The following is a 13,466-nucleotide window of genomic DNA, read 5'->3' on the forward strand; positions in this document are numbered from 1 at the left end:
ACGATTTTTGCGTCACTGGCTCCAAAAATCCAAGATGTCAACCAGGAAGTAGCAAAACCCTGGCTTCATTTTCTCAGTGCAGAAACCAACGGGTGACATCACGGGAGCTACGTCCATCTTTTATACAGTCTATGCCTCAAACACACTGCTTCCTTTGGTTACAACATGGGAAAATAAAAAGAAATCAATCAAGATACCAGGAAGAGAATTGTGGACCTCCACGAGTCTGGTTTATCCTTGGGTACAGTTTCCAGATGCCAGAAGGTTCCACGTTCATCTGTTCAAACAATTATATGAAGTGTGTCAGGAAAGTTCCAGGTGGTGACACAAAAGTTATATTTCAAACCCAAACTACACTAAGAGTTTTTCTCTTCAGATGATCAACCAGCACGTCTACAAAGAGATCCTGTGGCGTTTGCGTCATTCAGTGCGCGAGCGAGACAAGAGTTGTGGCAGGACAAGTTGTGGCTGCTTCATCATGACAACCTGCCTGCTCACAATGCCCTGAGCATCCAACAGTTCCTGGCTGAGAAGAACATCGCTGTGCTGGAGCAACCTCCCTACTCAGCCGATCTGGCTTTTTTCCTCTTTTCCAGGCTCAAGGGGGTCATCAAGGGGACCCGTTTTGAAGACGTGGACATCAAGATGGCTGTGACGATGGAGTTGTGGTCTATCCTAGAAGAATCCTTCCAGGAGTGCATGGTGGCAGAGAAGGCTGGAAAAGTGTGTTAGACTCCAGGGGGATTACTCCAGGGGAAAACTTATAGTTTGTAGTTTGGATTTGGAATATATCTTTTGTGACACCAGTCTTGAAACTTCTGACACACCTTGTACACAAGTATAAACACCATGAGAATGTCCAGCCATCATACCAGTCAGGAAGGAGACGGGTTCTGTGTCCCAGAGAAGAATGTGTTTTGGTGCAAAATGTGCCTATCAAACCCCAGAACAAAATCAAAAGACCAGGGGCTTCATGTACAAAGACTTACGTGGATTTCATTTTACTGAAACCTGGCGTACGCTTTAATCCTGTAAACTGCGTACGCACAAAAAAATCCAGATGAACGAAAGTGAGCGTACAACGGAATCCAAGCACATTTCCTTTGTACATCTCACTCAGCGTGGAATTGACCACACATGTTGGAGTATCAGACTCCTCCCTCTCCACGCCCCCTCGCAACAATGTTACTTAATTGTATTTGCGCATCACAGATGATCGTACGTTGATTGAATAAAAATGCCTCCTGTTTACATAAACAAATGCATCTTGTGATGGTGCCTCTATAGCAATGTGTGTGCAGTCGATCGCTCCGGTTACAACAGGAAAACCGGCCGTCGCTACAAATTGCACTTTTATGTTGTCCTGTAGTGCATCGGAATTTGATATATCTGGCTGACATTCGGATGGTTCCGTCCCACACGGCTGGCATGGCTCTGCTCACTGTTGACTGGCACAGTCCCGGTCGGTCGGCCAGCTCCCTCTGAAATGACCCTGTGGCCAGGAAGCCCAGTGTGGTCAGCACCTGTATGGGCACAGGTAGGACATGGCTCCTGGACGTGTTGCGCTCCAATAATGGCCGCAGCTCCGCGCACAGTTGTAAGCGAATTGCCCTCGGGAACGTAAAGCGGCTGATGATCCAGTCGTCGTCCTGAGGTCTCTGGAAACCCGTTCTCTTGGCACTGTTCCATTGGCAATATCCTCCAACAGTGCCAAAGCTGCCATTGTTGTTAACGGTGTCTTCTGCACCATTTTATATAAACTTTTATATCCGCTCATCTGATTGCAAACACCTGGGTGTGTTAAGTGTTCATCTAAGTGTCTCTGATGTGCATGTCACTTTGAGGAATCACCTTTTTTTACATTGTTTTGTACATTTTTACATTCCCAGCATCACCTCTAAGTGTCGCCAACGGCTCAAAAGCAATAGAAACGTGTGTACGCCAGTCAAGAAGTTGGTGTGAAGGACCGCACATTTCCACGTTCATTTCACTCTTGATACATCTGAACGTTAGCGTGGAAAAGTGCGTACGCCAAGTTTTTGTGTGTACGCACCCTTTGTACATGAGGCCCCTGGTGAAGATGCTGGTGAAGCTGGTGAGAGAGTGTCATTATCCACAGTGAAACAAGTCCTGTACCAACATGGGCTGAAAGCCTACTCACAGAAGAAGAAGACATTACTCCTTCATTTTTGGAGACATGTCCTGGTGGTCTGATGAAACTAATCTGTTTGGCCATAATGACCATTGTTACCTTTGGAGGAAAAAGGGGGAAGCTGGCAATCCTGACAACACCATCCCAACTGTGATGTGAAGTACGGGGGTGGCAGCATCATGTTGTGGGGGTGTTTTGCTGCAGGAGGGACTGGTGAACTTCATAAAATAGGTGGAATCATGAGGAAAGAACATTATGTGGAAATATTAAAGCAACATCTCAAGACATCAGCCAGGAAGTTACAGTTTGGGCACAAACAGATCCTCCAAATGGACAATGATTCTAGGCATACCGTCAAATGAATTACAAAGTGACTTCAGAACAACAAAGTCAATGTTTTGGAGTGGCCTTTACAAAGCCGTGATCTCAATTCTGTGGAAACTGTGTGGGCAGAGCTGAAAAGGCGTGTGGAGCAAGGCGGCCAACAAACCTGACTCAGTTGCACCAGTTCTGTCAGAAGGAATGGGTCAGAATTCTGTCAAAGTATTGTGAGGAGCTCGTGGAAGGAAACCCAAAACGAATGACCCAAGTCATACAGTTTAAAGGCAATGCTACGAAATACCAAGGAAACTTCTGACTGAAAGTAATAAAAACATGTTTTTTAAAAAATTCTCTCTCTCATTATTCTGGCTTTTAGCAAATAGAAATTATTTTTGGCAATCCTAAGTGACCTAAAACAGGAAAAGTTTAGTCTGATTTAATGTCAGACAGTGAGGGAAAAGAAGTTCAGTCTTTTCATACAGTGCACATAAACTTCTGGTTTCAACTGTATGTGTCGGTAAAAATCGGTGAAAAACATCNTCGCAACAATGTTACTTAATTGTATTTGCGCATCACAGATGATCGTACGTTGATTGAATAAAAATGCCTCCTGTTTACATAAACAAATGCATCTTGTGATGGTGCCTCTATAGCAATGTGTGTGCAGTCGATCGCTCCGATTACAGCAGGAAAACCGGCCGTCGCTACAAATTGCACTTTTATGTTGTCCTGTAGTGCATCGGAATTTGATATATCTGGCTGACATTCGGATGGTTCCGTCCCACACGGCTGGCATGGCTCTGCTCACTGTTGACTGGCACAGTCCCGGTCGGTCGGCCAGCTCCCTCTGAAATGACCCTGTGGCCAGGAAGCCCAGTGTGGTCAGCACCTGTATGGGCACAGGTAGGACATGGCTCCTGGCCGTGTTGCGCTCCAATAATGGCCGCAGCTCCACGCACAGTTCTAAGCGAATTGCCCTCGGGAACGTAAAGCGACTGATGATCCAGTCGTCATCCTGAGGTCTCTGGAAACCCGTTCTCTTGGCACTGCTCCATTGGCAATATCCTCCAACAGGTCCAAAGCTGCCATTGTTGTTAACGGTATCTTCTGAACCATTTTATGTAAACTTTTATATCCGCTCATCTGATTGCAAACACCTGGGTGTGTTAAGTGTTCATCTAAGTGTCTCTGATGTGCATATCACTTTGAGGAATTACCTTTTTTTACATTGTTTTGTACATTTTTATATTCCCAGCATCACCTCAAAGTGTCGCCAACGGCTCAAAAGCAATAGAGAAGTGCATACGCCAGTCAAGAAGTTGGCGTGGAGGACCGCACATTTCCACGTTCATTTCACTCTTGATACATCTGAACGTTAGCGTGGATAAGTGCATACGGCAAGTTTTTGTGCTTACGCACCCTTTGTACATGAGGCCTCTGGTGAAGATGCTGGTGAAGCTGGTGAGAGAGTGTCATTATCCACAGTGAAACGAGTCCTGTACCAACATGGGCTGAAAGCCTACTCACAGAGGAAGAAGACATTACTCCAACAGCATCATAAAAAAACAGATCACAGTTTATAAATGCACACAGCGACAAAGACCTTCATTTGTGGAGACATGTCCTGTGGTCTGATGAAACTACTCTGTTTGGCCATAATGACCATGCTTACATTTGGAGGAAAAAGGGGGAAGCTGGCAAGTCTGAGAAACCATCCCAACTGTGAAGTACGGGGGTGGCAGCATCATGTTGTGGGGGTGTTTTGCTGCAGGAGGGACTGATGCACTTCATAAAATAGGTGGAATAATGAGGAAAGAACATTATGTGGAAATATTAAAGCAACATCTTAAGACATCAGCCAGGAAGTTACAGTTTGGGCACAACGAGATCTTCCAAATGGACCATGATTCTAAGCATACCGTCAGATGAATTACAAAGTGACTTCAGAACAACAAAGTCAATGTTTTGGAGTGGCCTTTACAAAGCCCTGATCTCAATTCTGTGGAAACTGTGTGGGCAGAGCTGAAAAGGCGTGTGGAGCAAGGCAGCCAACAAACCTGACTCAGTTGCACCAGTTCTGTCAGAAGGAATGGGCCAGAATTCTGTCAAAGTATTGTGAGAAGCTCGTGGAAGGAAACCCAAAACGAATGACCCAAGTCATACAGTTTAAAGGCAATGCAACCAAATACCAAGGAAACTTCTGACTGAAAGTAACAAAAATATGTTTTTTTTTAAAAAATCTCTCTCTCATTATTCTGGCTTTTAGCAAATAGAAATTATTTTTGGCAATCCTAAGTGACCTAAAACAGGAAAAGTTTAGTCTGATTTAATGTCAGACAGTGAGGGAAAAGAAGTTCAGTCTTTTCATACAGTGCACATAAACTTCTGGGTTCAGCTGTATGTGTCGGTAAAAATTGGTGAGAAACATCCAGAATGTAAAAAAAAAACAGAAGCACGGAGCCTGCTGAATAAATGGGGTTGATTTAATCAAGTATTTTTGATTTTAACAAACAAATCAGCTCATGAGTCCTATATTTGGTTTTCTTTCCATGTAAGACGGACTTCAAATAATACTTGGGGAAAAAAAAGAATCAAAACAATATATTATCATTTAGTTTTTTACATAATGTAAAAGCATTTTTGGATTCATTATACACAGAATATCTGATTTAAAAAAAAAAAAAACAATAAGAAACAATGCAAGATTCAAGTATAGACAAAATCAACTATAGTCACAAACGTAGTCACAAACAAACTCAAGGACGTATGAATGTTACCTAAGCAGTGAATGTGCACGCTAGATTTATATTTACATCAGCACTATGTAGTTAATGGTCTGCTGCTCCACTGTGAAGTGTTCAACAAGGAGTCAATCTCTAATCTAATCCTGCAATTATTGCCGCATACATTTTTCACTGATCTGGGCTGAGCAAACTTTTCTTTCTTTTTTTTTCAAACAAATTACACTGACATTTCAGTACGGTGTAGACCTAACAATAAAATAAATGTTTTAAAAGTTGGGTTAAGTATATTTTTTGATATGTTGAACAGCCAATAAAATGGCAACAAATGCAGAATGATAGCAGAAAAAGAAAAGAAAAAAAAGCTTTTTGAACAACATTCAAAAAACTTTATACATTGGATATTTAGTAATTAAGGAACAAATGATCCCTTTCTGTTTTTGTTTGTTTGTTTGTTTGTTTTATCTTAATGAATTATCCCAATTTTGATAAGTTGCTGATTGGTCAAGTATTCTAGTGTTATTTTTAAGAACTATTATACGCTCAACATTTTTAAAACCAACAACTAACAAACACGTTGTTTGGTTTGTAGTTTGTAGGCAGAAATAATCAAGATGAAACAGTTCAAGGTCAGTTCAAGGTGCTTTGGCCCGAATCACAGGAACTTTTTTCTTCTGCAAAATGTCCTGATCATTAGCTCTTGGGAAACTAATGTTTACCTCATGAAACTGTTCTGTATCACTTTAATTTGGCAATACGGTTTGGCCACAGTTCATTCAAAGAGAGTGTGGACGAAACTGTATTCCTGCTCAAATTTGATTGGTCTCCTCCATGAAAGAAAACATATTTCTTCAGGTGTTCCCCATTCCCTACAGATCATTTGGTGTACTTTTTGTGGACATGTTGGTTCTGCTGTGTTGACTCACAGAAATGTAACGCTTTAAGCGTGGGAAGCGTTTAACCAGCAGCTGCCTGAAGTAATTCTGGAATTTTTTCCCTACAAATGTGTAGAAGATGGGACTGATGCAGAAGTAAATGTAGGCCATGTTACGAGTGAATTGAAGTGCATAGCCCAGTTTCTGTCCTTCCTCACAGCTAGTGGCTTCATCGTGCATTAGCGTTACAATGTTAAAAGGGATCCAGCAAATGAAAAACAACAGCACAATGATGAATATCAGCCTGACTGTCTTGAACTTGCTAACTATCTTAGATGACATGACAGTAGCTGCAATCCTAACATAGCAGTAGATAATAACAGCCAGAGGGAAGATCAAGAAAAGGAAAAGCTGAAGGTAAAATCCAGATGTTCTCAGCTGATGAACATCGATATTGGGAAGGTCACCCGGATACTCATCACAGTAGGTTATGTTGTCGATATAAACAAATGTGGTGTGGAGAATCATGGGCCTGATGCACGCCAACCCACTGACCAGCCACACCACGGCGCAGGAGATCACAGCATAGCTTCGATTCCTCACTTGTGACACACCTAAGGAGTAGACAACTGCAAGGTGTCGGTCGAAGGTCAGAAGAGTTAGAAAGAGGACAGAGCTGTAGAAGCCCAGGTAGTAGACACTACCAACAATCTTGCACATCACTTTGCCAAAGATCCAGTTGGAGAGCTGCATGTAGGCTCCAATGAAGGGAAGACTGCTCATAAAGATCACGGAGGACAAGACCAGGTTCAGCAGCAGGATGTTGGTCACAGTGGTCAGCTTCTCAAACCTACAGGGTGGTCAGACAGAAAGCTATTGTCAGAGAAAAACAGAGAAAAGTATTTTATGATGGATATATTTCACTGTGACTTCAGACTGTTTATTTGAAGCCAGTAAATTTATGGATTGGTTCTTGGCAGTGAACTAAATCTGCACATCTTAAGCATCAGTGACATTTGGAGAGGAAGTCTGCCTGTGGAGTCTGGCTAGAGTGTCACATCATCAAAACAGATGTTGACAGATGTAAAGACATTCAGTCAATAGGATGTCAGGGGTGTCAGATCAGAAAACACTTCTTTGTCATTCTAGAGGGCACTGATACACAGAAGGACATACTTTGTTGTTTAGTTTGAAAGATACCAGCTGTAAAGTCATGTTTTGATGACTTCTCTGGTTCAGTATTTTAAGCCTACTTAACTTTTGGGTGTCTGTGGTATTGAATCTGTGCCAAACCCTCAGCCCTGAAGTGTGGTTGTGAAATTCAAGTATACATTTCTGCAGCAATGTCAAGACGGGTGTACTGGATTGGACTGAACTGATCAGCAATAGTCAAAACAGTTTGAGGGAGTTTTGTTTTTTTTGTTTTTTTTAATCTGCTAAAGCTACAATTGACCAAGAATCAATGATGTAACCATAAGGAAGACCACTAAAACAAAAAGTCTATGGAACAATAATTCACGCAAAAAGATACCGACATTATCTCATTCACATTATTTCAACTCCAAATGGTGTCCCTCAGATGAGGGTGAGACAGTGAGCACACATTTTTGATGCATCACCAAGTTGAAGTGACAATGAGACGGCAGTGTGAGGGTTTCTCCTGGGATCCAAGTGCCAATTAAATTCTGTTTGATTGGAGGATAACTAAATCATTCTGGTAAAAGAAAGTGTTCAGTCTGCATCTTGCTTTTAGCCCATTCAGCTTTCCGTTGGGTCCGATCTATGGGGAGACTGGAAGTGTGGTCGCGGTGAACTAATTTTCTGATATTACCACTAGGAGTCCTTAAAGGCACTGAAGGGTGTTAAAATTGTAAATAATTTTAGTTTTTCTGCATATTTATTAGCCCTAAAGAATGTAATTGTACATATTCATACTTTAATTGAAGTTTTGAAATTGAAGCAAACAGCAGCAAGAATCAAACATTAAAAGTTTTAGCAAATCATAACTCCTGTAATTTTATTGATTGTATTCATTTTAGTTTAGCTGAAAAACAGCACTAGATCATTTTTAGTCTAAAAAAACGATATATTTCAAATGAATCAACTAGAGACCTGTTTGAGGAGTTTTCTTCTCTTTCCTTGAGCTGCCTGCACTGTCAGCATGCAGCTGGCATCGCATCTCTTCAACCTTATATACTGCCATATACTCTATTATAAACACACCTTTCATTTCAAGGCCCAGGCAGACATTTCTGAGTTCTGCTCTGACATCGTCATTTGTGTTTCCATGAACGTAGAGAAAATTTTCAGATTTCTTGCTCACAAAGGTAGCAGCGGAGAGAGGACATTTGGTAGACACTGACAGAGTAGAGGAGACTCTCTGGGGGCTCAGGGGAGACTCTACTCGGTGCAGAGCTACTGTATTCCACTGTCTATGGGAACAAGAACAAAAGTTTCCACAGTTGTATGACTTCATCTTATAGTCTTCCAGTTGTTTTTTTTTCTGACAACTTCATGACATGTCAAGTCAAATCCACCTATGTCCCAAATGGTCTAGAACTGAAGCCCGTCATAGAACTGCTCATCTCTGGTTTTCCACCTGTTCTGTCCTTTTCAAATGTAAGAAACTGAAATAGTTTTGGAAAGGTCTTAATTCAGCTTTATGGTCATTTTGGAGGCTGTACTGAATCGCCTTATAGATTTTTTTTTTTTATTACTGTGTGCATCAAGAAATCCGATCACAGTTACTCATGGAATGATGGGAAAAGCCAGATTATGTTTGACACACTGTAATTAGACACAACAGCTGCTCTTCTGGTATGTCTCTGACAAAGCAGCCGCTCAAGGACTATGACCACAAGTGGGTGTCACCAAAGCTGACACGACTGACATCCCAAGGATTGCAACTTTAATTTACACTTAGTTCAAAGTTTCAGTTTAATGCACAGTTTATGTGAACATGTATATTTTTACAAGCTGACCCATTTAAAACTAACCCATTCTAAGAATTTCTTTAAATGCATCCACTTTAATCACTTGTGCGGTACACACTCATTTAGGTCGTCAGCTCACCGATGGATGATGACCAGGACCAGCCCATTGCCAAAGACACTGAAGACAAACATAAAGTAGTAAAGGATGGATAGCTGAGCTCCCAGATTGTTGTCTCTGTCCCGGCTACATGGAGAGACCGGTTCAAAACTGCCATCGCTGTAATTGCTGTAGTCGTAATCAACTGTTGTAGTTTCCATCTTCATGGATTGCGCGAAAATCTGTCACAAATAGAAATGCAGTCATCACGTATAACATCCACAATACGATGCTGTCCGTATGAACCAGAAAGTACAAAATTATTGCTTTCAAAATATTTGGAGGTAAGAGGATAGTGAGCTGGAAAACAAGCCCTTTCACTGAGAAAACCACAAGGAGCCTTGGGAATAAACACAGATGTTTCTGGGAATGAGCTGACTTACCGTCGGGCCAGCAGAGAAGCTCCCACTTGTTGTGTGACTCTGAAGGCCAGGACTATTTGAGTCAAAGTGAGTTCAAGTCACTCCATGATAAGTCATCAAGCTAGAGGAAGTCTTATAGAGGTGTGTGTGTGTGTGTGTGTGTGTGTGTGTGTGTGTGCGGGTGTGTGTGTGAGTGTTAACAAGGGGGAAGGATTAGCTGAAAAGCCCAACATCGAAGCACACCCTCTGACCACCAGCCCTTCCCCTAACTGTTGGGATACTGAAGCCATGTCTGCACCAGCCCAATCTGACACCAAAATCTGCAATAGTTTATAGCTTTGTTTACAGTGCAACATGAAAAAAAAAAAAAAAAAGTGGAAAAATGGTGCACGCTTGAACTTTATAGTGGCTATCCTTGTAGCAGGACTTGTCGACCAAGGAACCTAGAAAACCAGATTTTTGGGTGGAACATTTGCAGGGGTGAGAACTGTAACCCAAACCTTGGTCTTTTCCTAAACCTAAACAAGTAGTTTTGGTATTGTGGTATCTGATATTCCACTTCATGGGTTTGGGATGGGACTAACTTAGAATAATGTAATAGTGTGATTTTTTTTGAATTTGTGCATGAGGTGAGGTAATCTGCACTTGATGTTTTAATTTGCATTTGTTGTTCCTGCAAAGGTACTGGTTGGTGTTTTCTTTTCTTTCCTCCTAGGATGAGTTTGGGGGAAGACCACGGCGAGGGTTACTGATTGCTCAGGGACCCTGACAGTCTGTAAGGAATTCAGACATTCAAACTTGAAAATTTGACTGGACGGACCTGAACAAGGAACTGCATTGAACTGCACTGAACTGCAGAGTTAAGAGCTCTGTAATTTGACTGTCTGGAGACTAGGCCAGGTGAGCTTTTCCACTACAACCACATTCAGTTGGGAGTTCTTCTGTTAGCTATACTAGCAGGGGTGCTTCAGCTTCAAATAGGAAGTTTTATTTTTGTTTTCATTTTTTTGATTTAGGGGCTGCAGGGTGGTGCAGTTGGTTAGCACTGTTGCCTCGCAGCAAGAAGGTTGCCGGTTCGCGTCCCGGTGGGGGCACTGGAATCTGCGTGGAGTTTGCATGTTCTCCCCGTGCTCTCCGGCTTCCTCCCACAAGGTCCAAAAACATGTTGAGGTTAATTGGTGATTCTAAATTGTCCGTAGGTGTGAATGTGAGTGTGCTTGGTTGTCTGTCTCTAAGTGTAGCCCTGTGATAGACTAGTGACCTGTCCAGGGTGTCCCCTGCCTTCACCCTAAGTCGGCTGGGATAGGCTTACAAAGTCATAAATAGCCTGGATAGTTAACCAGTCTATCACAGCGCTACACAGAGAGACCAGCAAGCACTCTCACATTCACACCTACAGACTATTTAGAATCACCATATAACCTCAGCATGTTGTTGGACTGTGAGGGAGGAAGCCGGAGAGAATCCACGCTGCACAGAGAACATGCAAACTCCACACAGAAAGATCCCAGACTGAGATTTGAACTCAGGACCGTCTAGCTGTGAGGCGACAGTGCTGTCCACCGCTCCACCCTTCCTCTGAAAACTGAGGATTATTATTCACATAATGGCATAGGATGGCAACAGGCCTTAACGAGCATTTGTCTTCATTTTGGAAATAAATGATACACATGCTAATGTTAGTCTTCGCAATCTAATAGACTAAAATATTGCAATCAATTGAGGTGGCTGACATTCATGACATGTCCCACTAAACACAGGTCTCACTGTGTCCTGCACTGGAAGTGAAGTGTGAGGTGTGAAATCATCCAGTCTGGATGGATGGTTTTGGAAAGACTTTAAACCATGGCTGTCATGGACCCTGCCATGTCCAGCTGTTGCTGTGAGTCTGGTTTTAGTTATTTCCTGTTGTGTTTTGTGTTCACTCTTGCCTCGTTGCTGGTGTCTTTACACTTCCAGGTCTTTGTCTGTGTTCCCACCAGTGTGATTACTTGTGCTGCTCTACCTGTGTGTGATGGTCTTCCCTGCCCCAGTGTATATAAACACTCCCCTTTCCTCTTGTCCATTTGTCTTGTGTCATCATGTCAGCATCCCAGTTCTTTATTCAAGTGCTCTCCAATGTTCACTTTGTACCTTTGTTTTTGAGTCTTTTGTGTCTCTTTTTGTGTCTTCTTTTTTTGTGTGTGTATTCCACGTGTGTATTTCTGTGACATTAAAGAGAGAACAAGCTTTACTTGGATGTAATTGTAAATCTTGGGTTTTTCCAAAAGGAAAAAACTTGGTTGTATCAAAGTGAAAAATGACCTGTTAATCTTAAGAAACTATTTGTTTACTTTGGGATAATGTACATTTTTGTGTTGGAAAAAATAAATATCTTGGTTGACATGATTTCAGCTAAACCATAATATAATTAAGATAAACTAATAAATGTAACTGTAAAAAAAAAATACAGCATTTGTTTTAAAGTTTATCCAAAGTGTCATTTTTCAGTGCACGCCTCAGTGTTTTCTGGGCATTTGTTAGCAACGGGTAAAACACACACTCCTTTGGGTCGTCTTAGTAATGTCATATTTGTTCATTTGTCAATACACGACTTGTGGTTGATGGTTACTAATAGCTCTAACCTTTTCATGTACACTGATTCACAACAGAGTGAATCCCCACCCTCAGAGTTCCTATGCTGCTGTTGCTAAATGAGTAACTGTGAGGAACTACACATGCAATTAAATGTGCTGATCACACAGTTACCATCAGCTTAGAAAAAGAAGGTGGGCAGGTCATGGGTGTAAAGCTGATACTTGAAAACTGAAGTGGACTGAAGGTAACTGCCCCAGGGCTACTGTGCGACATCAGCTTACAGAAACTGTATGTGCAATAAAGCCTAAAAACCTAAATACTCTGACCTCTGTACGAAATGGGAAACAGAAATGCAGCGTCTCCAGGAGAATGAATTTGTGGGGACACCTGACATTGTTGGCACTATAATTTAATCTGTGCAGTATGTGTGTGGGCAGGCACACACTTATCAGAAGTGGAAGAGTCTCTGCAGACCATCACAACCTGCAAGTCAAGAGTCAGGGGTAGCTGAGCCAGAGGCACTCATGGAGGCCATATATTAAACTTTGTAACCCTGCAGATCCCTGTAGTGTTGACAGGCTGCATTATTACTAAAAAGCAGACCACAAGTATTTTTTGAAGGTTGACGGTGAATTCATACTACGATGACTAAAATGGGTGCAGACCTTTTTGTGGATGATTTCTGTTGCATCATATTTGCGAGAGCTGCAGTTGCATATTTTAAGAACAGGTTCAATAAAAATGTATGTTTCAACTCATTGTCAGAAGGCTGTATTGACTCTCAAACTATTATTTTTTTTTGGGTGCAAGTAAAAATGCCAGTTTTTGTTGCACTTCTTCGAGTCTCACTCTGTCCTGGTGAAAAAGTTTCTGTATTTCAAAGATCTTTGAAGTGTCTTTGATTCATAGAGCGCACAGATGTCCAGTTTCAATTCACAGTCGTGGAGCTGTTGCTGACTGAATTCAGGAATGTTTTTTATAGGTTGGAATTTCAAAAAGTAGTGTATGATTTAACAGGTTTAAGAAGTTCAGGAGGAAATAGTATCATGGACATAATACAGAAACTGAAATATCACTAAAGAAACCTTGTGCAGCTTTGCTGAATCTTTCTTTGTGTTTCATAATGCTTCAGTTTATTATCACCCCCAAAATACAGGCTAACACCCCCATTAACGACACAAGTATCAAAGGCCTCAAAGTGTGAATGGTTGTAAAACAACCTACTGGGGGAAGACTCAAAGCGTTAAATTGACGGCTTCATCAATCAATTAAAATGACACCATTCTGTCATTCAGACAGAGGAAACGTTATGTTTTTGTTTCTCACAGCGTCATTCAGACTCCCACAA

The 13,466-nt window shown here is 41.7% G+C and overlaps 1 protein-coding gene and 1 long non-coding RNA gene across 2 annotated transcripts in view; one reads left to right on the forward strand and one right to left on the reverse strand.

Annotated features, from left to right (window-relative positions):
* Positions 1–9,661, reverse strand: part of LOC103365389 (C-C chemokine receptor type 3-like) — a 19,677-nt gene extending 10,016 nt beyond the window's left edge. The window contains exons 1-3 of the mRNA XM_008292817.1: positions 9,563–9,661; positions 9,162–9,361; positions 6,601–6,939 (exon numbers count right to left, since the gene is read on the reverse strand). Coding sequence (XP_008291039.1) covers positions 6,601–6,939; positions 9,162–9,346 — 524 coding nt within the window. The 5' untranslated portion in view covers positions 9,347–9,361; positions 9,563–9,661. The remainder of the gene's footprint in view (positions 1–6,600; positions 6,940–9,161; positions 9,362–9,562) is intronic.
* A 604-nt stretch (positions 9,662–10,265) lies between these two features.
* LOC103365390 (uncharacterized) overlaps positions 10,266–13,466 on the forward strand; it is an 8,803-nt gene continuing 5,602 nt past the window's right edge. Inside the window, exons 1-2 of the long non-coding RNA XR_520605.1 lie at positions 10,266–10,441; positions 11,302–11,423. This is a non-coding gene — a long non-coding RNA (uncharacterized LOC103365390). The remainder of the gene's footprint in view (positions 10,442–11,301; positions 11,424–13,466) is intronic.

Source organism: Stegastes partitus, unplaced genomic scaffold (assembly GCF_000690725.1).
Source record: "Stegastes partitus isolate 25-593 unplaced genomic scaffold, Stegastes_partitus-1.0.2 Scaffold835, whole genome shotgun sequence".
Taxonomy (NCBI): domain Eukaryota; kingdom Metazoa; phylum Chordata; class Actinopteri; family Pomacentridae; genus Stegastes; species Stegastes partitus.